General features: G+C 43.0%; 1 protein-coding gene across 1 annotated transcript in view; it reads left to right on the forward strand.

Annotated features, from left to right (window-relative positions):
- Window positions 1-27,297, forward strand: part of LANCL1 (LanC like glutathione S-transferase 1) — a 42,546-nt gene extending 15,249 nt beyond the window's left edge. The window contains exons 5-10 of the mRNA XM_056534405.1: window positions 1,002-1,149; window positions 4,927-5,073; window positions 8,217-8,399; window positions 18,187-18,363; window positions 18,746-18,818; window positions 24,240-27,297. Of these exons, the coding sequence (XP_056390380.1) occupies window positions 1,002-1,149; window positions 4,927-5,073; window positions 8,217-8,399; window positions 18,187-18,363; window positions 18,746-18,818; window positions 24,240-24,316 (805 nt within the window). The 3' untranslated portion in view covers window positions 24,317-27,297. The remainder of the gene's footprint in view (window positions 1-1,001; window positions 1,150-4,926; window positions 5,074-8,216; window positions 8,400-18,186; window positions 18,364-18,745; window positions 18,819-24,239) is intronic.
- Window positions 27,298-27,997: the final 700 nt, after the last annotated feature.

Consider the following 27,997-nt stretch of genomic DNA (forward strand, 5'->3'; position numbering starts at 1 on the left):
TGCCCAGGTTCTCCCCATGCACGGAGCCGGTTTGACCACTGCACAAAGTGGTGGTCATCACGCCCCCCTCCATACATCTCTATGAAAAAGCTGGAGATACCCAATACAGTGCTTCGCTCTCCCATAGAGATGCATGGAGGGTTCGTGCTGACCCCGGCTCCATGCATGAGGAGAGCCGGAGCACCGTGCAGGAGATCACGCTTGGGGCTACGCAATCAGACAATTATCCCCTATCCTTTTAGATAGGGGATTCATTTTTCTAAACCAGACTACCCCTTTAAACCATGTCTATGCAAAGGGATTTGGAGCCCTGAATCGGAAACACTGGGCTCAGCCTATTAAAGTATCTGTATGTTAAGATATTATTAACCTGATAACAGATGGAGATTAACACAGCCTTCTTTATAGAATTTACTTATAGAATTCAGTCTAAACTGAAACTCGCATACGTAAACCGTCGGAGGGATTAAAGGGGTACTCTGCCCCTAGACATCTTATCCCCTATCCAAAGGATAGGGGATAAGATGTCAGATCGTGGGGGGTCCTGAGCGGTGGGATCTCCCTGCTTCACCCGGTGTACCTTTGGAGCGTCGGGTGCAGCACCAGAGGCTCGTGACGTCACAGCCGCGCCCCCTCAGTGCAAGTCTATGGAAGGGGGCAGGCCGTCACACCTCTTCCCATAGAATTGCATTGTGGGGGCATGGCCGTGACATCACTGGCAGGCATGGCTGGGATGTCAGGAGTCTCCGCACTGCATCGCTAGTCATCCGGCGGGGAGTGAAGTTTGCTTCGTACTCTGGATGTCTGGGGTGCTGCAGCCGAGATCGCGGGGGTCCCCAGAGGCGGGACCCCCGCAATCAGACATCTTGTCCCCTATCCGTTAGATAGGGGATAAGATGTCTAGGGGCAGAGTACCCCTTTAAGCAGGCCAGGACAAATAGGCTGTGTGTATAGATCAGTGGTTTGAAGAGTTAATTTCTTCTATTGTCTTGTTTTCCCAGAGTGCTCCAGAAGCATTCCTCTGTGATGAGATTGGAGTCCCGACTACCAGATGAGCTCTTGTATGGCCGTTTGGGATACCTCTACACCTTGTTGTTCATTAACAAGCATTACAAGGGAGAGAAAGTTCCTTATGGATACATCCAAGAGGTGAGTGTATGAACGTCACAATGGGAGGAAACATTTTTGTCTCGTTTGGCTCCATTTGGGGACACAGAGACCGTGGGTATATGCTGCTGCCACTAAGAAACTGACATTACGCAACAAAAAGAAAGTCGACCCCGCCTACAGACTCTGAGCTGTCAGTTTTAGCTTAGTGTCCGTAGGAGGCAGACACAAACCTGACCTGGTCTTTTACTTTTTATTTTTTAGCTTTTAATCTCCTTATTTCCTTGTTTTTAGGTGGGGGTTCAGGAGCATGGCACTGCCTCTTCCCCCATGTGCGATGAAGGGTCACAGAAATAGAGTTATGCACTGTCAACCCCTTCTTGGCACCAGCCAGCACCTGTGGTTGTACCTTGGGTCCAGGTTCCCTACCTTCCCTGCTCGTCTCGCTGTCTCAGCCCGGCGTGATGCAGGTATCTAAAAGCTGGCTGAAGACTTCAGTAGGTAAGTTTGTTCTGGGACAGGCAGCTCTGCAGTCCTTCCTCAGCCGCGCCCCCTATAGCGGGCGGTGCGTTGATCAGTCTTGCCCTTTTTTCCTGTCGGCTGCGCTGCAGTCGCACAGCCAGCAGCTACTTTTGCTTTCGGCCGCCTCTGCATAAGACGCTCGGAGCGTCGGGGGCCTTCAATTTAGCCTGTAGCTCTGCCCACCGGCGGGCTTTTTCGGCGAGGTCCCAGCCCATCTCCCCGCTGCAGGGGTCATGGCTGGATGCCTCCTTCATTTCCACCAATGAGAGTCTGGCTACTTCGGCTTCCACCTTCTGCTGGGACCTCCCTTCCTGTCTTCTCCTGGACTGAGTGCCTGCTCTTCCAGCTACAGCCTGCTTCTTCTCTCCATCTGAGGGACACAGAAACCAGGTGCTCCTTTTTTCTTGCTAAATTCTTGTACTGCCTGTTATGTCTGAACCCAGACCCGACCCACCCCTCCAGACTGGTCACTGCTGCCCTGGTTACTTATTACTCTTGTGTGGGCTGCAAAACTAAAATGCCCTGTGGTTCCGCTGAATCCACCTGTCCCGCCTGCCCCACTGCATGCTCCTGCCCTCCTGGTCCTTGCTCCTAGGATGTTCTGCCAGAGTGTGTGGGCTCTACTCCCCCCCCCCCCCCCCCCCCTCCTCCGTAATGGGTTTCCTCCCTATCCCAGTCAATTTCTGATCTGTGGTGACCACAGTGGAGCGATCTTTCTTGCGCTCGCTCTCCCTCCCCTGATCCTTTTCTCGGGCGGTCTCACAAACTCCTTAGGTGTTAACCTCTGGCTCTTTCTTATCCGTGCATCCGAACTCAGGACAGGCACTCTCCTCATAAGTTTCGCTCCTCCTCCCCTGCACCCGGGCAGTGCCCCACTCTCCTGGTCACTGTGCAAGGTTTCCAAGCTTACGTCCGAAGTCAACCTCGCCTTCATCTAAGGCTGCTTCTACCCGCTCCCGTTCTCCTGGGGATCTGAGAGATGAGGCGTCAGGTTCTACCTCTGATCCAGAGGACCGCACCAACGTGTCCGACATGGTGGACAGCTTGATGTCAGTCATCAGGGACACCTTTCACCTAGAGGACCCAGGAACTTCGGACCCAGCTCCTGAAGTTTCCTTCCACCGCTCCCGTCGCTCTTCCTAAAGTATTCAGCTCTCGTGCTGAAATCGACTCCTTACTGGAAGCGGCATGGAAGCATCCAGACAATCGCTTCCAAGGGACTAAGATGGTTCAGGTTCAGTTTCCATCTTCCCAGGACTTGATTGCGAAATGGATAATGCCGCCGGCTGTGGATCATCCGGTTTCCTGCCTGTCAAAATCGACTGCTCTCTTTTTGGCGGACGCGGCCTCCTTTATTCGGCGAACAAGAGGATTGAGAATCTGGCCAAGTTCGCTTTGAAGCGGTGGATTCAGCTTTGCTTTACGCTTTCGCTTCAGCTTAGGTGTCAAAGCCCTATATGTTTGGGCTTCCCAACTCCACCAAGGCATTTAATCTGGGGCCCCTTTGGAGGAATTGGAGGAACTCTCCAATGCTGGAGACTACTTGTGCTCTGCTTCCTTGCAGTCTGCCCGTTGTACGGCTTTTGCCACAGGAAACCTGGTGGCGATTCGTCGCTCCATGTGGCTCAAGGCCTGGGATGCCAATGTCGCTTCCTAGAAATCTCTTACTGAGCTTTCTTTCTCTGGTACCCGACTCTTCTGAAAACGCCTGCATGAGATAATCTCCGAGGCTACTCCCTATTACTGCAGAACAAGTCTCGCCATACTGATTCCCACAGGAAGTCAACCTCCTTTCGGTCTTTTGGCTCTGGTCGGACAGCCAGACCGGTGCCCCCACAGGATAGGAAGGCTCCTTCCTTCAAGGCTCACCCCTCCTGGAAGTCGGATAACCGTTCCAGCCATTTTGCGGCCAAGTCGGGCACCCATAAGCCTCCCTCCTGAAGGGACGCCCCCACCCGGACATTCTTTTCAGGTGGGAGGTCGTTTGCCCCTGTTTTGGGACGTTTGGATTGCCCACATGCAGGACTCTTGGGGCCGAGATCTTGTTTCCGACGACTATCTGATTGAGTTTGCTTCCCTTCCAAGGGACCGCTTTTTTCGATCCCGCCGTCCTCGCTTTCCTTCCTTGGCGGCGGCTTTTCGGGTCGTCCTTCGGACCCTTCTCGTTCAGGGAGTGATTTTCATAGTTCCTTCCTGGGACCATTTTTCGGGGTTCTATTCTAACCTGTTCGTCGTCCCCAAGAAAGGGTGTTCCGTCTTCCCGATCCTGGATCTGAAGCTCCTCAACAGCCACCTACTCCTGCGTCATTTCTGTATGGAATCACTCCGTTCTGTGGTGGCATCCATGGATCAAGGGGAGTTTCTTTCCTTGGTGGAGTGGCGAGTGGTCTATTCATCCATAGGTTTTTGCGGAGATCTGTAACCTCTGGGGGCACTCCAGATGTGGACCTCTTTGCATCTCGACGCAACCAGAAAGTTTGTTGCGAAGTCCAGACTCCTCCTTTCCAGGTTTCGGCTCATTCCACTTGTTCTGTCGGTGGCCTCCTGGGCTCTCCGCAACAAGTTTATAAGGTGCGCCACCTGGTCGTCCTTGCACACTTTTAGAAAATTTTACCAGGTAGACGCTTTTGTGTCTGCTGATGCTGGTTTGGGTCGCAAGGTGTTGCAGGCGGCTGTGGCCCAGCTTTCCACCTGAGTTTCTTGGGTTCTCTCCCACCCCGGGGACTGCTTTGGTACATCCCACGGTCTCTGTGTTCCCCAATGGAGCCGAACGAGAAAAGTAGATTTTTATGCTTACCGTAAAATCTCTTTCTCGGGGGATCCATTGGGGGACAAAGCACCCACCCATTTGTTCTGGTGTTCTTGGTTCAATTGCCTGTCCGAGGATTGGTTTGGTTATTTTGTTTGTCTGTGGTTACCTTGGACAGTTGCTGTTTTTTCTTTCCCTGTCGGTCCTCTCCTACTGCTTTGGGACTAAACTGATAGCTCAGAGTCTGTATGCAGGGTATATTCTGCTGGGAGAGGCCGACTATCTTCTTGTTGCGTAGTGGCAGCAGCATATACCGACGGTCTCTGTATCCACCAGTGGATCCTCTGAGAAAGAGATTTTACGGTAGGCATAAAAATCTACTTATGTTTTTTTTTGTCTGTGCTAAGAAACCTCACATGTCGATCATGAGCTGTAAACCAATACTGATTCTTTGTTCACAAATCAGAATAGACTGTATATACTTGCTTAACAGCAGCTCTTCTATAATGTTTCACAGAGAAGAGATTTTTTTCTTTTTTTTTTTTTAGGTATCTGACATACTGATAAAATCCGGTGACAACTTTGCAACTCACAAGCGCGTGAAAAATCAAACCCCGCTGATGTACGAATATTATGGAGAGTACTATGTAGGACCAGCCCATGGTTTCACAGGCATTTATTACTACTTGATGCTGGTAAGATTACTGTCCAAAAAAATTCTAAAAGTATAGCCTGAGCTATAAAGATAAGTCTGAAGCGGCTTTAGCTCGATCTCTTTTAGAACATAAGGTTTCTTGCCATTTTTTTTTTTTTTTTTTTTAAAGAGAAACCTTTTTCCATCTGTTTCTGTGTCATTCATGCTGGAAATGTATAAATAAATTAACAAATGGATGTTATTCTTGTTCAATCTTAACAAATCGTTTTTTTTTCTTTATACTCTGTTCTTTAGCTTTGTTGTTAAATTAATTTGAAGGTGCCCATACACACGTCATCTGAATCTACCATCTTTGGCAGGTTCAGCTGACTCTCTGAAGGGGTTATCCAACCAAGAAAAAAAAATGTATCCCAAATAGCAGGGCTTGACAAATCCCAGCCACCATGTTGTTATGGCAACTGAAAACTTTGGGGGAGATTTATCAAACCTTGTGCAGAGGAAAAGTAGAGCAGAGGTCCATAGCAACCAATCTTTCATTTTTAAAAATGTTATGTATGTCCAGTGCCACTAGGTGGCTCTGTAACTGGTTCTGAAATAGTACTGTATAAGCAATGTAAGTTATGTTTAGCTTTGTTGTCACTTATGTAAAAAAAAACATGCCAATTTTGTTATGATTAAGTACAATACATAACAAAAAAGGCCTCTAAGAAATGAAGGAAGAGATCTGATTAATTGCTATGGGCAACTGCTTGACTTTTCCTCTGCACAGGCTTAAATAAAACTCCCCCTTTGTGCTGCCGCCTGGGTTGTCAGTACTTTTCATGCAACCGTGACATAGACGATAAAAAAAAGAAGCAGATACATGGAGGACAGGGACAATAAAAATAGGGTAAAATCTTGATTGAAAGTAGCAATAAGGAGCAAATAAAATGCATGATAGGGTCAAAAAAAGAGGAAAACAGAATAAGGAGAAAGAGAATATTTTCATAATCTACGTAACTTAAATGCTTATAGTGTTTTGCTTTATTGTTCTTTGTGCATTAGTTTAGGATTTTTGTTGTTCTTGTTAAAAACAACTTTATGTTCTTGTTAGTTTATAAAAAAATAAAAAAAAAACAAATTCAGGCTAATTTTTTAATTGCTTTTAAATTCAAAACAAATTTGTCAATTCCTGTCCTATCCACAGTATAGGGCAGTGTTTCCCAACCAGGGTGCCTCCAGCGGTTGCAAAACTACAACTCCCAGCATGCTCGGACAGCCAAAGGCTGTCCGAGTATGCTGGAAGTTGCAGTTTTGCAACAGCTGGAGGCACCATGGTTGGGAAACACTGGGATAGGAAATAACATCTGATTGCAGAGGGTCTGTCCACTGGAACCTCCTGCAATCTTCAGAATCGGGGCACTGACTCTCTCTCAATTGTATGGAGTGTATATGGTAGTGCTGGATATATCCAAGTACAGCACTCAGGTACTAGACAATGCATGTAGAAGAAGCCATCTACCGCTTCATACAGCTGAGAGAGCCGGGACCTGTTCTTGAGATTGCAGCGGGTTTCAGCAGTTGGTTCTCCTCTGTGGATAAGGGAAACTTTTTATTTATTTATTTATTTATTTATTTATTTATTTTTTGTGCATAACCCCATTAAGGTGTATGGGGGCCTTCCGACTCTAACCAGACAGATGATGTCAGTGGAGAGAAGGGTTGAGCATGTTGGATTCCAACTGCCGAACCCTTTTGTTCTAGTTAGAGGTAAGTTGCCGCCAGAGCAGTCTGGCACCGGCTAACTTCTCCTCTCTCCTTGCACAAAACATGTACTGTATAGAAATGCCCTGTATGAAGATATAGGGGGAGATCTGTTGGCCGAATAAACAATCAACTGACAGTTATTAAAGGTGTATGGGCACCTTAAGGCTGGGCTCACAGTGCAATGGATCTCTACATTATCAGTATAGTGGCAAAAATGCTGACAGCAGGCCCGTATGCTTTAATGGGGCACTCTCATTAAAACTAATTTTTGCTATTGCACTCCTTATGGTAAATGAAAAATTTTCTAATATACTTTGTTTAAAAAAAATGAAGTTTGCTATGTTTTATTTGTGCTTAAAAAAAGCTCAAGAGCACATTTTCCCCCATCTTATACACAGGCTTTGGACCAAAGTCCAAACACAGGAAGTGCCGCCTGGAGTGCTGAGGGGGGGTGTCCAGCCTCATCCAATCATAGCTCCTCTCACACATAACTGCCATATGCTGTTGGTTGGACCCCCCCTCAGCACTCCAGGCGGCACTTTGGTCCAAAGTCTGTGTATGAGTTGGGGGAAAATGTGCTCTTGAGCTTTTTTGAGCACAAATAAAACATAGAAAACTTCATTTTTTTAAAACAAAGTATATTAGAAATATTTTTCATTTACCATAAGGAGTGCAATAGCAAAAATGAGTTTTAATGAGAGTGACCCATTTAAGGTTGTCTACTAGTAACCACATCTGTTCCATTGGGGAAATGTATGCTTTGATTTTTAGAACTCAAAAGTAAATTGGGGGAGATTTATCAAAACCTGTCCAGAGGAAAAGTTGCTGAGTTGCCCATAGCAACCAATCAGATCGCTTCTTTAATTTTTTGTAGGCCTTTTCATAAAAGAAAGAAGCGATCTGATTGGTTGCTAGGGGCAACTCTACAACTTTTCCTCTGGACAGGTTTTGATAAATCTCCCCCATTCTGCTTAGCATTTGAGTCCCACAAAATAAAGTGATACATTTGGGATATGGGCCAAATGTAGTCACTTGTGGACTACATTCACTTATATTAATGACAATGGGTATCCCGCATAATCATATGTTTTTGCCAGTAGGTCTATGTATACCGAAGACATAGGGGGAGATTTATCAAAACCTGTGCTGAGTAAAAAATCGACCAGTTGCTAGAGGCAACTAGTCAACTTTTCCTCTGTGCAGGTTTTGATAAATCTCCCTCATAGAGCCCTGGTGGAGTGTAAACCCAACCAAAGCTGCCATAAGTAGAAATTGGGATTTCTTTAGTGATGTAGCAGGAGGAGAGGATATTAGTTGAGTGTTCGCATTGACTATTTTTAGTATAAATGATTCACTCACTGTATTACTGTATATGTTTGGCTTCTGGTACAAGTAATCTGATTTCAGAAAAATGTAATACTGTATTATTTTCCTCAGCCCGAATGTCATGTCAGTAGTGAGAAACTACAGACCCTTGTTCGTCCAAGTGTGGAATATGTCCGCCAGATCAAGTATCCTTCTGGAAACTATCCTGCCTGTATTGGGGACAACAGGGATCTTCTGGTACATTGGTGTCATGGAGCCCCTGGTGTCATTTATATGTTAACACAGGCCTGCAAGGTACTTATCTTATCGTATCTGTACTGTGACCTTAACATCTGTCCAGGTTCTGAGATTTTTAACTGCATGCATAGATGGCACTCCATTCTAAAATACTGGACCCTATATGGAAAACTTATAACAAAGATGTTAAGAGGACCCTAATAATTTGTTATTCTTCTTAGGCTCAGGATTTACAGCCATTATCCATCAGCTCCCCAAAATCCCTATAAGGCTTTCACATGGTGTTTAGAAAAACAAAATTTTGTCTGTCATGTGTGACTTTGCTCTTCCTGTGAACTGGAAGTGCACTAGAGAAAGTTTAAAAAAAATGTGTAGTTAAAGGAGTACTCTTCCGGAAATCATCTTATCCCCTATACAAAGAATAGGAAATAAGATGTCTGATCACAGGGGTCCTGCCACTGGGTACCCCCACGCTCTATGGGTCGGCAGTGGCAGCGTCTGGAACATGGAAGCTTGGAGCTTCCATGTTCGTTACTTCATGCCACGCCTCCTCCATTCATGTCTGTGGGAGGGGGCGTGGCTGCTGTTGTCGCCAGTCATTCGGCACGGAGCGGATAAGATGTTTTCCAGCACCCCTTTAAGGACCCTTACACATATAATACATTCCTTTATATTTTTATACTTGGCAAAGTACAAAAGAAAAACATGAAATCTGCATGCACAAAAAAGGAAATTGATTTCTAGAATCTTACCAGCAATAACAGCCTGGGCGAACAAAAGGGCCAGCTTCATGAGTGGTACAACCCATTTATATTAATATAATAGGCACAGAAAGTAAGGCTGTGACTACTATTCATTTATATTATGCCTATGTAAGCAATTAAAATATACATCTAACTGTATATGCAATTCATTCAGAAAATGTTAAGACCCCTTTACTTTTTCATATTTTGTTATGTTGTGGCCTTGTGCTAAAATAACAAATATTTATTAAAAAGGAAAAAAAAACTAAAAATAAAGCATTTACATAATTATTCAGACCATTTTCTCAGTATGTAGTTGAAGCCCCTTTGGCAGCAATTACAACCTCCAGTATATATGGAGATGATGCCACAAGGTTTGCACACCTGAATTCTTTTCTTTTTGAATTTATTTTCTGTCTGTCCACAGTGCTCTCTGCTGACACCTCTGTCCATGTCAGGAACTGTAATTTACAAATCTGTTGAAATAACATCAGTTGATATTAAAAAAAAATAAAAATAAAAAGTTTTCGACCGGAGTACCACTTTTAAGGTCTGCTAGATTTCATGGGGACCATCACTGGACAGCCATTTCAAAAACCTGTGCAATGGAAAAGTTGACTAGTTGCCCAAAGCAACCAATCAGATTGCTTTTTTTTTTTTTTTTTTTTTTTTTTTTTTTTTAAGACCTCCAAAAATAAATGAAGCAATCTGCAGGCAACTTGTCAAATTTTCCTGTGCACAGGTTTTGATAAATCCTCCCAAATGACCCTAAGCACACAGCAAAGGGAACACCTGAGCGACTGAAAGGGGTACTCCTGAAAACCTTTTTTTTTTTTTCTTTTAAATCAACTGGTGCCAGAAAGTTAAACAGATTTGTAAATTAGCAACAAGTAATGCCGCTCACCCCTTCGAACAAATCCGTAGCACCTGCGCAAGGACACGCCGGTCCCGCCCTTGGCTTTGTACAATAGTAAAAAGAAGAATTGTCCAGCGCTGGTTTTGCAGGTAAAAGCTTGCTTTTATTTAGAAAATCCGACAGAAACACCTGACAGAGGACAATGGCTGACGCGTTTCGCACCTGGGTGCTTAATCGTAGACTGATTAAGCACCCAGGTGCGAAACGCGTCAGCCATTGTCTTCTGTCAGGTGTTTCTGTCGGATTTTCTAATTAAAAGCAAGCTTTTACCTGCAAACCCAGCGCTGGACAATTCTTCTTTTTAGATTTGTAAATCCTTCCTGTACTTATTAGCTGCTGAATACTACAGTGGAAATTATTTTCCGTTTGAAACACAGAGCTGCCTGCTGACATCACGAGCACAGTGCTCTCTGCTGACATCTCTGTCCATTTTAGAAACTGTCCAGAGTAAAAGGAAATCCTCATAGCAAACATTTGCTGTTCTGGACAGTTCCTAAAATGGACAGAGATGTCAGCAGAGAGCACTGTGCTCGTGATGTCAGCAGAGAGCTCTGTGTTTCAAAAAGAAAAGAATTTCCGCTGTAGTATTCAGCAGCTAATAAGTACAGGAAGGATTAAGATTTTTTAATAGAAGTAATTTACAAATCTGTTTTAACTTTCTGGCACCAGTTAATAAAAAAAAATAAAAAGTTTTTCACCGGAGTACCCCTTTAACCCCTTAAGGACTCAGCCCATTTTGGCCTTAAGGACTCAGACAATTTAATTTTTACGTTTTCATTTTTTCCTCCTCGCCTTCTAAAAATCATAACTCTTTTATATTTTCATCCACAGACTAGTATGAGGGCTTGTTTTTTGCGCGACCAGTTTTCCTTTGTAATGACATCACTCATTATATCATAAAATGTATGGCGCAACCAAAAAACACTATTTTTGTGGGGAAATTAAAACGAAAAACGCAATTTTGCTAATTTTGGAAGGTTTCGTTTTCACCCCGTACAATTTATGGTAAAAATGACGTGTGTTCTTTATTCTGAGGGTCAATACGATTAAAATGATACCCATTATTACATACTTTTATATTATTGTTGCGCTTAAAAAAAATCACAAACTTTTTAACCAAATTAGTACGTTTATAATCCCTTTATTTTGATGACCTATAACTTTTTTATTTTTCCGTATAAGCGGCGGTTTGGGGGCTCATTTTTTGCGCCATCATCTGTACTTTTTTTTTATACCAAATTTGCATATAAAAAACTTTTAATACATTTTTTATAATTTTTTTTTTTAATAAAATGTATTAAAAAAGTAGGAATTTTGGACTTTTTTTTTTTTTTTTCCGTTCACGCCGTTAACCGTACGGGATCATTAACATTTTATTTTAATAGTTCAGACATTTACGCACGCGGCGATACCAAATATGTCTATAAAAAAAAATTTTTTACGCTTTTTGGGGGTAAAATAGGAAAAAACGGACGTTTTACTTTTTTATTGGGGATGGGGATTTTTTACTTTTTTTTTACTTTTACATTTTTTTACATTTTTTTTTACACTTGAATAGTCCCCATAGGGGACTATTCATAGCAATACCATGATTGCTAATACTGATCTGTTCTATGTATAGGACATAGAACAGATCAGTATTATCGGTCATCTTCTGCTCTGGTCTGCTCGATCACAGACCAGAGCAGGAGACGCCGGGAGCCGCACGGAGGAAGGAGAGGGGACCTCCGTGCGGCGTTATGAATGATCGGATCCCCGCAGCAGCGCACTACCGCAGATGCCGGGATCTGTATTGATCCCGGCACCTGAGGAGTTAATGGCCATTGCCGGCGGGTCCCTGGCTGCGATCAGCAGCCGGGATCAGCCGCGCATAACACGGGCATCGCTCCGATGCCCGCGGTTATGCTTAGGACGTAAATGTACGTCCTGGTGCGTTAAGTACCACCGCACCAGGACGTACATTTACGTCCTGCGTCCTTAAGGGGTTAAGGACAACTTTAGGTATATCCTTTTAGTCCAGTCAGAAACCTAAAGAAGAAATGGCTGTCTAGCGATGGTCCCCATCAAATCTAACAGCTTAAGAGGCTCTTCAGAGAAGAATGGCAGAAAACCCCAAAATCCAGGTGTACAAACCTTGTGGCATCATCTCCAAGATGGCTGTAATCACTGCCAAAGGGGCTTCAACTACATACGTGCCAAATGTCTTTTTGAAAGGTGAATCTCCATCCCAGTTTAAATGGGCACTGTCGGATACAAAAATTTTTTATATGTTGTACATCTTGTCAAAATATTACCCTTTCTAATATACTTGATAAGACCATTTTATTTCCTTTTTATAGAAATCATGGCTTTGTTCAAGCTGAAGCCCAGGCATGGACAAAGTCCAGTAAGGGAGGGTGGGCTAGCACTCCTGTACTCTCTCCTGTCTGATAGCACTCCTATGTGCTCTCTCCTGTCTGATAGCACTCCTCGGTGCTCTCTCCTGTCTGATAGGACTCCTCGGTGCTCTCTCCTGTCTGATAGGACTCCTCGGTGCTCTCTCCTGTCTGATAGGACTCCTCGGTGCTCTCTCCTGTCTGATAGGACTCCTCGGTGCTCTCTCCTGTCTGATAGGACTCCTCTATGCTCTCTCCTGTCTGATAGTGCTCCTCTGTGCTCTCTCCTGTCTGATACGTCTCCTCGGTGCTCTCTCCTATCTGATACGTCTCCTCGGTGCTCTCTCCTGTCTGATAGGACTCCTCTGTGCTCTCCTGTCTGATACGTCTCCTCGGTGATCTCTCCTGTCTGATACGTCTCCTCGGTGATCTCTCCTGTCTGATACGTCTCCTCGGTGATCTCTCCTGTCTGATAGGACTCCTCGGTGCTCTCTTCTGTCCTATCAGACTGGAGAGAGCACAGATGAGCCCTACTAGTCCATCCTTACTTACTGGACTTTGTCCATGCCTGCGCTTCAGCCATGATTTTATAAGCCATGATTTCTTTAACCAGGAAATAAAATGGTCTTATGAAGTATATTAGAAAGGTTAATGTTTTCCCATGATGTACGACATATTGAAAGTTTTAGTATCTGACAGTGCCCATTTAAGGTCCAGAGCATTCTGGATCAGATTTTTATTGAAAATATCTTTGTACTTTGCTCCATTCAGCTTTCCCTCACCCTGGATCAGTCTCCCTGTCATAGCCATTTAAAAACACCTCCAAAGCATGATGCTGTTACCACCTTTTTCTAGATAAAGCGATCCTAGTGCACAATTAGTGGGTAATGTAAGTAAAGAAAGCGATAGTTGCACTTAGCGAATGAGTGATACATCTATTTGAGCATGAAGTATGTACCAATAGGGTCAGCAGCTTTTGATCTTTTCAACTTCCACACTGGAATCAGCAGTTATATGGTATGATATGCAAGTAAAAAAGTTAATCCAATTAAGGTGCTTCTCCCAGAAACAGAATTTTATTAATATAATGTAATCCAAACAAATAACAAAATGGAGAAGCAGTTTATGACGTGTTTCTGGTTTGGACAGAACTCCTTCTCAAGTACGTGCATGTACTTTAAAAGGGGGTTCTGTCCAAACCAGAAACAGTCATACCATATCATATCATATACCATTGTGCTCGTGAGAACTTTCAGTGCAGCAGAATTTTTTATTACACATCTCCAGATCTGTGCATCCATACAATCCCGTCTCTGAGCTCTACAGACAGTTCTTTCCACCTCATGGCTTGGTTTTTGCTCTGTTATGCATTGTCAGCTGTGAGACCTTATATAGAAAGGAATATGTATTTCAAAACTGAAAGGAGGCTTTAGTAGCCTGTTGGGCCGCCTCTAGTCTGGATACAAGAGGAGATACAGGTTCTTCATAACATTCCGCAGGACATTATCCCACAGATGTTGCAACTGGGCCTGTAGATCCTGCACACTTGTAGCTTGACAAAGCGGTGTCGCCCAAATTGCTCAATTGGCGATAAATCTGATGACTGAGCAGGCCAAGGAAGTGTTGCAATTTGGCAGACATTCCTGGGAAACCCTTGCTGTGTGTGGGGGAGCATTATCTTGCCAAAAACTGCCGGGTGGAAGCCCTGCCACAGGAGGCATCACATGTGACCACAAGGTGTTCTACAGATATTGCTAAGCTGCTCTTACTTGTCGGAGGATTTAACGATCCTCTGTATTAGCTGTCTATTTTGACCATCTTGAGCCCACTTACCCATGTGTTTGTGCCGTAACGTAACCACTGCTCCTCACGCCTTCTAACCTCTTGAAAAGGACAGCCTAAATGGTTGGCAATATGTCAAAACATCCATCCTGCTTTTTATAGTCCAATGACGTGCCCCCTTTCAAAGTCTGTACACTATGGCTGCATGATTTATCGCAAAAACAATCGATCCATGATATTAGCCACTTGATATTGTGTTTCCTGCGGCATCGATATGCGATGCAATATAATAAATAAATGGTGAAATCCCGCCATTTCATGTCCAATCTCCTCCATTTTACAACGATCCACCCATTTTATGCCCACCCCCCATTTCACATCTCCTCCATTTAATTTCTATCTCCCCCTGTCACATTCTCCCCTCATGGTCACTTCTCCCATCACATCTTCCCTCTATGTCACATTCCGTCCCCCTCTGTGACATTCCGTCCCCCCAATGTCACATTCCGTCCCCCCCAATGTCACAGTCCCTCCCCCCCAATGTCACAGTCCCTCCCCCCCCAATGTCACAGTCCCTCCCCCCCAATGTCACAGTCCCTCCCCCCCCAATGTCACAGTCCCTCCCCCCCCCAATGTCACAGTCCCTCCCCCCCCAATGTCACAGTCCCTCCCCCCAATGTCACAGTCCCTCCCCCCCCAATGTCACATTCCCTCCCCCCCAATGTCACATTCCCTCCCCCCCCCCAATGTCACATTCCCTCCCCCCCCCCCAATGTCACATTCCCCCCCCCCCCCATGTCGCATTCCCTCCCCCCCCATGTCGCATTCCCTCCCCCCCCAATGTCGCATTCCCTCCCCCCCCAATGTCGCATTCCCTCCCCCCCCCCAATGTCGCATTCCCTCCCCCCCCCAATGTCGCATTCCCTCCCCCCCCAATGTCGCATTCCCTCCCCCCCCCCAATGTCACATTCCCTCCCCCCCATGTCACATTCCCCCCCACATGTCACATTCCCTCTCACATTCCCTCCCCCCCACATGTCACATTCCCTCCCCCCCACATGTCACATTCCCTCCCCCCCCACATGTCACATTCCCTCCCCCCCACATGTCACATTCCCTCCCCCCCCACATGTCACATTCCCTCCCCCCCCCCCACATGTCACATTCCCTCCCCCCCCCACATGTCACATTCCCTCCCCCCCCACATGTCACATTCCCTCCCCCCCCCACATGTCACATTCCCTCCCCCCCCCACATGTCACATTCCCTCCCCCCCCACATGTCACATTCCCTCCCCCCCCCACATGTCACATTCCCTCCCCCCCCCCAATGTCACATTCCCTCCCCCCCCCAATGTCACATTCCCTCCCCCCCCCAATGTCACATTCCCTCCCCCCCCCCCCCCCCAATGTCACATTCTCCCCTCATGGTCACATCTTCTCCCATCACATCTTCCCTCTGTCGCATTCCCCCTTCCACATTCCCTCCCCCCCAATGTCACATCCCCCCCCCCCCCCCCAATGTCACATTCTTCCCCATATCACATTCCCCCGTCACAATTTCTACTGCAGCAATACACTGGGTTTCCTGAGTGGTTTTCAAATCTCCCACTGGGAAACCTAGTGTGTTTGCTGCTGAAAAAGGCCTTTTCCCCATCAGCCAATCACTGGCTTGACACGTGACACCGCTGCGGCCAGTGATTGGCTGAAAAGGGAAAGGTCCTACTACTTTTATGAAGAAGAAATGAGACATCGGACCTCACGGAGGGAAATGGCATCTGCAGGGACCGGGAGTAGGGGAGCAGAAGTTTTTATTTTTCTCCCTGCGCGCTTTTACTTAGCTCAGTGTTTTTCTACCAGGGTGCCTCCAGCTGTTGTGAAACTACTTCTTCATCGCATGCCTGGACAGCCTTTGCACCCTGGTTGGGAAACACTGACTTTTAGTATTTAAATTTGTTTTTACCTGCTCTGGTCGGCCCCCTCCTGCAGCAGCACACGTGAGCCAGCCCGAGCAGATAATCACAAGTTTTCCCGGGGGGCCGTATTGCTATATCGCAAAAAGCAAAAATTGCGGTTTGATTGCTTGTGCGATATAGCGTGCAGCCCTACCCTGCATTTAAATTTCTACAGCGACTCCAGACCCGACTCCCTTGTGTGTCTGGCTGTCTGCTACCTCCTACCCGAATCTTGTGTGTGCAATATGGTGCTGTGGTGTGGGGACAAAAAAGGATGCTTACCTAGCCCTGGTCCCCAGTTGATCTGCCACATATCTTGTTCTCCTTTGTGTGGTCCTGTCTCGGGCAGTGTTTGGCTGAAACGGAAGATCATGCAGCCTGCCGCTTGTTTCGGGAGAAGGAAGCGCAGAAAAGACACGCACAGAGAAGAACGGGTATAAGATTTGGCATATTAGAATATTGGTAAATCACATGGAAGGGACATGAAATGGGATGGGGGGGGGGGGGTGAATTCCACTGTTTATTTTAATCAATTGCATATTGAAATCACAATATTTACCTTCGTAATCACGATGTGATATTTTCTCTAAATCATGCAGCCAAACTGTCAACTGGACAGAATGTCTTTGAGTGTGCCTTAGTTATATCTTGCAGTCCCCTTTGTCTAGAGATATACTACCCAAAAGCCTCTGGGAGCCTTTTTATAGGGCTGCAGGAAAAGCTCTCTTACACCCTCTAGTGGCAGGACACGCCTGTCTGCTTAGTCCATACCTGTGATCACTTGCATAACCGCATGTTGTTTTGCAGCAATCTGACATTTCTGGAAGCATTATAATCTTTTTTTTTTATTATTATTGAGTGTGTGTGTGTGTATGTATGTATGTATATATGTGTGTGTGTGTGTGTGTGTGTGTGTGTGTGTGTGTGTATATATATATATATATATATATATATATATATATATATATATATACGCACGCACACACTCAACTCAATGTGTGTGTATGTATGTTCCGCAATCACGTCCAAACGGCTAAAGATATTAACTTGAAACTTGGCACACATGTTACTTATATGTCAACAACAAACATAGGATGGGTAATTTAACACTTCCTCGCCCCCATTTAAAGTCCCATGCAAATCAATGGGAAATGTATGTTCCCACATAACTTCCATATTTCAATAATACCTGGTACACATATTACTTATGTCAAATAAAAATTTGATAGTTAAATTAACCTTTACCTACACCCTTATATAAAAGATGGGTTTTTGTTTCAAGTCCCATTCAAGTATATGGGACTACAGTACCTTACTCCACAAGCTCCGCTCTGCATCTCCTGGTGAATGTCAATCCGTCTCGAAAACCACACCCCATCTCACAAAGGCCCGCCCTAATTTTAAGCCCCACCCATTTTATTATCTACCCTTTTTGTACATCGATCTGACTTGCAAATCACGCCCAGTCACACAAAGCCACATCCCCTTCTATTTTCAGATTACAATATCTTCATCACAAATCAGTCCCACCTTAGGACGGGATAGGAGTTTGGGACAGGAGGTCGGGATATGACAACAATATATGAAGATGGGATATGAAGTCAAAAGCTTCCTCCTTTGTTGATTTTCCTCCCCAACAAGGATTAGGAAGGAAAAACCGGGCAATGCCGGGTACTCAGCTAGTGCGTGCGTGCGTGTGCGTGTTTGTGTGCGTGTGTGTGTGTGTGTGTGTGTGTATGTATGTGTGTGTGTGTGTATATATATATATATATATATATATATATATATATATATATATCTCACACATACACACAAATGATGATAGAGTTGTAACAGTCACAGATATACTTGCAGCATCTCCTGCTGAGTACTATTGGAGATGCAGCACCGTACAGGACAGTTTGGTTGCCAAGGCTAAATTGTATGTCTGAAGCCAATCCTGCTCTCCATTACAATGTCTGATGCTTCATCCAGCTAGTAGATAGTAGTGACCATGTCATTTTATATTCACATTGTCCAGCTGCTGTTTTACAGAATTTAACTCATGTGTATATTGTATTCTTTCTATTGCCAGGTTTTTCAGGATCATAACTATCTAGCAGATGCTGCACAGTGCGCTGAGATCGCTTGGCAACGGGGATTATTGAAGAAGGGATATGGTATATGCCATGGAGCAGCAGGAAATGCCTATAGTTTCCTAGCAATGTACAACCTGACTCATGATTTGAGATATTTGTACAGAGCATGCAAGGTGAGTGGTTTGTCAGTAATGTAGGATTTCCACTAAATTGTTTCACAATATGTTTATTCCATGGATTAGTTACATTGTAATCCTAATTCGGGTGCACTGCTTTATCAAAGGTTTTTTTTAAATATATATATATTATTTTTTTCGACACTGTGACGTGTCCTGCAGTGCTCAGCTCATTCGAATAACCCAATAGACTCTTATAAAGGGAACATTGCACATTCATGGCTGGTTCTCCCCTGCCTTTCCACTCTTTTGTTTAATTCTTGTTTTCTAAATTATAGAAAATGTGGGATCTATATAAGAGATAGCAGACTGTAATGATGGGAAATGTTGCTGTACAATTGTTTAACATCCCCTTTTTGATATTGTATTCTTTTACCAGTTTGCGGAGTGGTGTATGAGTTATGGAGAGCATGGTTGCAGGACTCCGGATACTCCATATTCTCTTTTTGAAGGTATGTTGAATTGATTTATATTCTTTTTGGTTATATATATATATATATATATATATATATATATATATATATATATATATATATATATATATATATATATATATATATTAGCTACATATACTAGCTGAGTACCCGGCGTTACCCGGTTTTTCCTTCCTAATCCTTGTTGGGGAGGAAAATCAACAAAGGAGGGAGCTTTTGACTTCATATCCCATCCTCATATCTCAACGTCATATCCTGTCCCCATATCTCAACCTCATATGCCATCCTCCTATCCTGGCCTCCTATCCCGGCCTCCTATCCCGGCCTCATATCCCATCTCTTCTTTGTGAGATGGGGTGTGGCTTGCAAGCCCTACCGACACATTACCCAGGAGATGCAGAGGGGAGCTTGTGGAGTAAGGCACTGGGAGCCCCATAGACTTGCATGGGACATGAAACAAAAACCCATCTTTTATATAAGGGTGTAGGAAAGGGTTAATTTATTTATCATATCTTTTTATTTGACATATAAGTAAAATGTGTACCAGGTATTATTGCAATATCTCCAGCCGTACAGAAGTTATGTGATAACATACATTTCCCATAGATTTGCATGGGACTTTAAACAAAAACCCTGACCCTCACAAATGGGTGTAGTTAAGGGTTAAATTAACTATCTTATATTTTAAGTGAACATATAAGTAACATGTGACCAAGTATTATCGAAATATCTCCAGCCGTACGGAAGTTATGCTGGAACATAGATTTCCCATAGACTTGTATGGGACTTTAAACAAAAACCCCGACCCTGGCAAATGGGGGTGGGTAAGGGTTAAATTACCTATCCTATGTTTGTTGTTGACATATAAGTAACGTGTGTGCCAAGTGTCATGTTAATATCTTTAGCCGTTTGGACGTGATGCTGGAACATACACACAAATTCAATAAATAGTAAAATATTCCACTCCCACACGTCTGTACACACACGAGGCTAAGCTGCAGCACTAGTACACTAATATATACTGTGACTACAGTATATATTAGTTTTTGTGACCACAGTGTATGTTACACTGCCTTGTGTTGCATCTACTTTAAAAAAAAAATCCTAATACACGCTTCAGATGCTGCAGAGATTCATTGTCATATATGACAGAGGTTCATATGAGTATAGTACAGTAAATTTGTTTTTGTCTTTCAAACTGATATTCTGCAGCAGCAATATTATGCAACAAATAGTAGAAAACAGAAGATTGCACTCACCCGTCAGAGGTAAAAACGTTTTCTTTATTTGATGCTTGTTAAAACATGCTAAGGTGGGGGGGTAGAGAGATGCGGTCAGCGTTAGCTGACTGACCGGCCGAGGCAGCGCTCCTTTCACGGTTCAGCCCGCTTTCTCAAGCCTGCTGCTCGTCACACCTGCGCGCCCTTTTACCTGGCGCTGCGGGTGACGTAACGGTGAGAAGAAGATGAGAAGGGAAAAAGGGAGGGGAAAAGGAGGAGGGAGAGGGAAGAGGGGGAGGGAGAAAGGGAATAGGGAAGGGGATGGAGAACAGGAATGTGGGATGGGAATAGGTAAGATAAAACAAAGCTATAAAACAAATAATACAGAGGATATACAGACAATTACTAAGTAAGGAAAACATTGAGTTTGTTTCTTTCATTCCAGCCTAGATTGCCTAGTGCGTTGGTGCGTGCCATCCAAATGGCCTCGCATCTACGAAGGGCATTAACCCTATCATGTCCTTTATACGCTCTAGGCCAATGAATTTCAGAGCACTTTGATCACTTTTGTGCACAGTTCTCATGTGCTCTATCATTCCACTCGCTCCGGTTCCCGTGACGATAGAACGAAGATGTTCACGGTATCTTGTGAAAACACATCTGATAGTAGATCCAATATAAAATTGGCTGCAATCACAATATAGCCCATATACCACAAATTTCGATCTACCACAAATGAATTGTTTGATGTGTGCCTCATAGCCTCCTATGCTATGGAAGGCAGTTTTTTTAGTGCGGGCACAGTATGGACAATTTCCGCAAGGGAAATTTCCTATAGGTTGTGCATCCGTTAACCAGTTTTTCTTCTTTTTCCTGGGGTGAAAAAGTGCTTGACACTAAGACATTTTTAATAGTTTTACTCCGCTTGAATGCGATGATAAGTTTAATTTTTGCTTCCGGACCTAAATCTAGATCCTCCGCTATGATGTCCCAATATTTGTAGATGTTTTTTTTAATATAATCTGCCATTGGGCTGAAAGTGAAGGAAAAGACAAAACCCTCTTTTTTCTTTCTATGTTTGTGTTTTTTTCTGAGTAAATCTTTTTTTCACTCTTTCCATACTCTCTTTTAATAGGATATCTGGGTAGCCTCTTAAGGATAATTGCTGTAGTAATTCTGTAGCTTTTTCTTCAAACACCATACCATCACTATTTATCTTGCGCAGACGTAAAAGTGTGCCATAGGGTATGGCTTTTTTGACATGGAAAGGGTGGTAGCTATTATAATGTAATAGCATGTTGGATGACGTAGGTTTCTTTTAACTTATGGTAAGGATTCCACCCTCTACTTTTTCGAGTTCCACATCAAGAAATTCCATTCGTGTTTGACTGAATTTGGAAGTGAAAGCCATGTACACTTTGTTTTCCTCATTGAGGTATAGTACAAAATTTTCAAAGTCCTTTTCAGAACCCTTCCAAGACATATAAATGTCATCCACGTATCTCACATACGTGGAGATGTGACTGACAAAGGGGTTGTTGTAGCTAAAGATGAGATCCTTTTCTACAGCGGCCAGAAAAATATTTGAAAAGCTACAAGCTACCGTTTTGCCCATCGCGGTCCCCGAGCATTGGGCATACCAGTCTTCGCCAAACATAAAGCAGTTATTGCTGAGAACCAAATCAAGAGCTTCACAAACGAACATAATGTATTCTTCAGTTTTTCCTGCAATTGAGAGGAACCTTTTAACTGCCTCAATCCCTGCTATCTGTGGTATTCTTGTATAAAGGCTTTCGACATCAATTGTAGCGAAGGCTGTCTCAGGTAGCCAGATATGTGGCTTTCTATTGTTTGCAGAAAGGAGTGCGTATCTTTCAGATAAGATGGCATCTCTAATATTAGGGGGCGGAGCAACCAGTCCAGGTACTGGGATAAGGGCTCTGTAACACTCCCTACACCTGCAACTATAGGCCTCCCTGGGGGGAGCTCAAAGATTTATGGGTCTTTGGTAAGAAATACCACTGTGGTGGTTTTGGGATGGGGAGGGAGTAATTTTTCGGCACGTTTTTTGGATAGCATGCCCGATGTCACATATTTCCTAAGGAAGCTGATGAGTTTGCTCTTTATTCTGAAAGTAGGATTTTCTTGTAAGGGTAGGTACACTCTAGTATCTTTAAGTTGGCGTTCAGCCTCTTTTACGTAGTAAGTGACCAGCATCACCACAACATTATTCCCCTTGTAGGCTTTTTTTATTATAAGATCATTTCTGGATTTGAACCATTTCATGGCTTTCGTTTCTTTTTCTGAAAGATTTTTGGGGGGTTGAGGATAAATTAGTGCCTTGACATCCTTCTGTACCATTTTACTGAACACAACTAGACTACTGACTGCGAGAACAGGGGGTGTTAAAAAAAAAAAAAAAAAAACATCTACAAATATTGGGACATCATAGCTGAGGATCAAGGTCCCGAAGCAAAAATAAAACCTATCATCGCATTCAAGTGGAGTAAAACTATTAAAAATGTCTTAGTGTCAAGCACTTTTTCACCCCAGGAAAAAGAAGAAATAAAGAAGAAAAACTGTTTAACGGACACACAACCTATAGGAAATTTCCCTTGCGAAAATTGGCCATTCTGTGCCCGCACTAAAAAAAACTGCCTTCCATAGAATAGGAGGCTATGAGGCACACATCAAACAATTCATTTGTGGTATATGGGCTATATTGTGATTGCGGCCAATGTTATATTGGATCTACTATCAGATGTGTTTTCACAAGATACCGTGAGCATCTTCGTTTTATCGTCACGGGAACAGGAGCGAGTAGAATGATAGAGCACATGAGAACTGTGCGCAAAAGTGATCAAAGTGCTCTGAAATTCATTGGCCTAGAGCGTATAGATAAAGGACATGATGGGGTTAATGCCCTTCGTAGATGCGAGGCCATTTGGATCGCACGCACCAACGCACTAGGCAATCTAGGCTGGAATGAAAAAAAAAAAATAACTCAATGTTTTCCTTACTTAGTAATTGTCTGTTTATCCTCTGTATTATTTGTTTTATAGCATTGTTTTATCTTACCTATTCCCATCCCGCATTCGTGTTCTCCGCCCCTTTGCCTATTCCCTTTCTCCCTCCTTCCCTTGTTTCCCCCCCCTCTTCCCTCCCTCTCCTCCCTTTCCCCTCCCTTTTTCCCTTCTCACCTTCTTCTGACCGTTACGTCACCCGCAGCGCCAGGTAAAAGGGCGCGCAGGTGTGACGAGCAGCAGGCTTGAGAAAGCGGGCTGAACTGCGAAAGGAGCGCTGCCTCGGCCGGTCAGTCAGCTAACGCTGACCGCATCTCTCTACCCCCCTCCTTAGCATGTTTTAACAAGCATCCAATAAAGAAAACGTTTTTACCTCCCGACGGGTGAGTGCAATCTTCTGTTTTCTACTATTTGTTGCATACAATATTTCTGGACTTAAGATTAGCACCCCCAGGAGTCTCTTCACTCTCTGCGCCTTCCCACTCCACATATCAGCTAATTAACCCCTGCCTATCTGCATTGGTGCCTGCCCAGCTTTTCTCAGCCACAGTGTTTGCTGCAATATTATGCATTGTGCTAAAAAATGCAATATAGATGATCGAACAGGACAGATGTTACAGTTCAGTATTCTTGGGTTAACAGAAATTGAATGTCCTTCACATCAGGTTCTTTCTGATAAACTTCTGAGCTTCTCCCCCCAAAACTTGGCACATTCAGTCCCAAAGCCAGACTTTTTAAATGCAGTGTATAAGTATCATATATAACATACATATATAACAGTATCATATATAACATACCACAGACCAGCTGATCTGCTTCAGAGCAACTCCTGTCTGCTGCCCTCTGACAGTGCTCACACACCTGTGAGATCAGGTTCAGGACTCCAAAACTTACAACATACAATGATTTTATCTACAGGATCTTCAGTCTCTTGCATAACCCAGACCCAGTCTCCAGTCTTATGTCATTGAGGCAAGATGATACCTACCTTCCATTTACCAACTGCTTACTTACAATATTCAACATATTAGTCACCTAGGAATTCCATAACTTGTATAGATGCCCCATGCTTGTATTTGGTTGCAGAGCTTCTTGTTGATATTTTGATGGTGCACATTAACAGGCAAATTATTCCATGTATCATTATTTGGTAAAACATATATTTGTTTTTCTTATTTATTTTTTCCAATCTGCAGGGGTGGCCGGAACCATCTACTTTTTGGCAGACTTACTGGATCCTGCAAATGCTAGGTTTCCTGCTTTTGAGATATAGCTCCTGTTCCTTTGCTTTGTGCGATGTTTGACATGCAAGAGGAGTCTGTTAATGCCTTCAGTACGTAGAATACTTCCTTCAACTTCTTGACAAACGACAAGGTTCATGGATGTGATGTCTTTCAGTGGATATGACGGCTGACATAATTCTGCAGCTCTTTGTTAGCATGACAATGCTTGTCAATCTCCCTACCGCACAGCAGCAGCCTTGCTTCTCGTTTCAGTGGAGAAGATATTAAGCAGTGATTGTTCTGCACAGGGCGCTATGTCGTCTTTTTTTCTCTTATTGCTGTTATTTAAATACTTCTTGCTTTTTTCCACCCCTCACATGGACTTAATGCATAGTATAGTATAATGTGGTACATGTGATTCAGGAAAAAAAAAAAAAACTGTACAAATAGTTGAGCGTGAACAATATTTGTGTTTGGAGTACATCAAGTTTTTGTATAGTGTTATCTTGAAAGACAGATCAGAACTGGAGAGTTCAATATTCCAAAATTATGTTTTTGTGAACTTATTTTGATAATTTAGTTTTTGACCTATGATGTAATATAAACAGTATATAACAGTGCATCGTCTACAGCTCACCGAGCTAACATAGAGACAGCATGAGTATATGATGGTTGTCGGTGCACAGATGCTGTCTTGGACAAGGCAGCATTGATAATCCTGGAGTTTAAATTGGGTCCAACCCTAAAGGTAAAAGAAATTAACCTTATTCAATATTTTAAAAATAAGGTCAGTCTGCTGGTTCCTAGATCTGGGTCAAAACAGGTCAGTCCTAAGAAACACTTCAATATTGTGGTGCAACAGTGTTACAGCGGTTGGGCATAATAACCAGACCACCTTGTTTTTACATAGTCAAGTTGATCTCTTCCTGACACCACTATCACCAGTAAAGCACAGTTGATAAAAAATATTTGTGCTATTCTAAAAAAAAAAAATTGTTGTTTTAGGGACTGTGGTCAAAAGTCACAGCTTGATACAAGGAACAGAAGAACACTTCAAATTTTAGCTACAAAACTACAGCCCCTCAAAGTACTGCAGAGTTGAAGGCAAAGTTAACAGCACCAGAGTAAAGGACACAGTAAGGCTGGGTTCACACCACGTTTTTGCTATACAGTTCCCGTATCAGGTTTTTGGATGAAAATCTGATTCCTCAAAACCTGACTAAACTGTATAAAAACGTGTGTACAAAATTTAACCCATATACGGTTAAAAACCATATATGGTTTGAATAATGATGTCCGGTTGCATCCGTTTTTAAGAAAAAAACATATATGTTCTTTAACTTTTCACGTATACAGTTTCCATATGGTTTTTCACCCAGACCAAAATCTGTGGTAGGCTGTGGTTTTGGGTACAGGAACAAAGACAAAACTGTACAAGACACAAAACTGATGTAACTGGATGCATCATTTGGCATACGGTTTTCAATGGAGAGTCAATGCATACAGTTTTCAATACAGTTCCATAAGTTTTTTTAATTGAAAACATATACTGGAACTGTGTTGCAAAAAACGTGATGTGACACGTTGATTTGTAGCCAAAAAACTGTGCTTTTCAGTCGCCCGTGTCCAGCTTAGACTTTCCACCACATGTACAGCAATCTGTATGCACCCTTTCCTTCTCGAAATAATTCTACTAGATGAGAATACCACTGGAGGTCGTTATGTGTTGAGCACCATATTTTTTTTCCTTTACAGATCCTTTATGAATATGCATATAAAGTATGAGGAACATCTGTACCGTATGGATCTGTAACAGTCTAGATAGCATAAAACAGATTAGTACAACATGTATATGTCCGTATGCCTCTTCCCTTTTAATTCATCAACAAATCAATCACAGCATTTATACTGCTTAGGTTACAGTAAATAAGGTATCTAAATTTTGTAGATAAAAGGATTTGACTTTAAAGTCATGTTCTGCAGAGCTCTGTATTTTATCGCAATGTTAATGACAAAGCTATAGAAATTGCTGTATATGGAATTGCTTAAAATGCACAGTTAAAATGACTTTCTGCTGTGACTTACAGTAAGTAACCTTTTATTCTCAAAGGGTACCTATCATTTGGACACGGCTCGCAGCTCCCAGCGGCGCCTTAAAGTGAGCAGTATATGGAATTGATGGAGTTCCATAGGCTTGCATTGCTATGCAAGTGTATGGGGCTCTCTAATTCCTCATACTGCTTGATTTAAATATTAGAATTTCAATTTACTCTTTTAGAAAACCTAAAATTGATACATATTTGTGGCTTTTTTTTTCTGCACTAAAAATCCTTTACATGATGCCAAAAATGATGGATGTTAATAAATTAAATACAGTATATTTGTAGTAGTGTTGCCCTCACCATGTACAGTCACTCACCAATAGCCCTTTAAACATTTTAAATTTTTTATTTTTTTTTGCTCTTCCAACGTTTTTTTCATTTGTTTTTTCAAGCGGTAATTTAGGACTTCAAAACCGATGGCCTAATGAAACAGTTCCACTAAGTAAAGGGATTTTTAGGTACTGTTCTGGTTTTTATTTTAAAGACCAGCAGATGGCAGAAGAAAGTAGATGTTGTTAGGTATGACACTCCAGGCAGGGCACATCCACAGTGCTCACATTGCCGTATACTGTGAGCAGTGTTTCTAGGCGTTCACCAATTAAAAGGTATCATTGACTTAAACGGCAGTCTGTCTACATAATTTTTCTACTACGCCTTTGGTAACCCTGTCAAATAATCTTACAAACCTACATCACATGCATTCATTTTTCGGTTATATTTAATAAGTGATATAGTGTAATTTACCTATTAACAATTCCACCCAGGCTTGATAAATTGATGAACTAAAGAAGTCTATTCTTGCACATCCTCCTGATGTTTTCTTAATTTCATCCAACATTAAAGATGTTGGAATAAATTAAAGTTCCCTGGACATTTCTTTTAGGAATAGGACATTTTTATAATAAACATAAATTTATCTTGGAATTCTACACTGTGCCTTTCCTTGGTTATTCCTCCACTCAATATATGAATAAATTGACAAATAGGTATTACTATTCCTCTTCCTGATGAGATGTGCTCCTTATCACTCTGCCTGCACTAACCGTAACCTGTCGGACAGTAGTAGTAGTAGTGTACTGAAGACCTGGACTTCCTGAATGTATATCCTTCCGATTGGTGCAAGTACATTACAATGTCTTCCTGGCATTCAGTGCCATTCAGATCCTTTGCTTTATCTTGAAGAATTATTTTATGTGCTATTATTCACTAGAAAATCCTACAGAGAACAAGGGTTTATCTACTGCTGAACTGTTCCATTTGTGTGTGGTGTATACTACTGCAGATCGAGCAGTGGAGAAGGACTCCGCTCCAGCCAGTTGTTTTACACATGCAATGTGAGAGATGCTAGGAATAAAAACGTGATTAAATTAGGGCTAGCCACTAATATAGTGTTTGTGTGCAGGGGAAATAAATATACATAAATACATAGCCTCAGTCCCCGAAGTTCCTATTCTGTCCGATCCCCTGGTCTTCTTCCTGCTTCCGAGACAAGCTCTCGATGTATAAAACTATAGGGAAAAAAAAAAATATCCAAAGACTGGACGTCTAAAATGGCGCCTCACCCTGGAGGTGAGGTGCCATTTTAGATAACCAGTCTTTGGATATTGTTTTTTTTTTCCCCTTATACTT

The sequence above is a fragment of the Hyla sarda genome, chromosome 8, assembly GCF_029499605.1.
Source record: "Hyla sarda isolate aHylSar1 chromosome 8, aHylSar1.hap1, whole genome shotgun sequence".
In the NCBI taxonomy this organism is placed as follows: Eukaryota; Metazoa; Chordata; class Amphibia; order Anura; family Hylidae; genus Hyla; species Hyla sarda.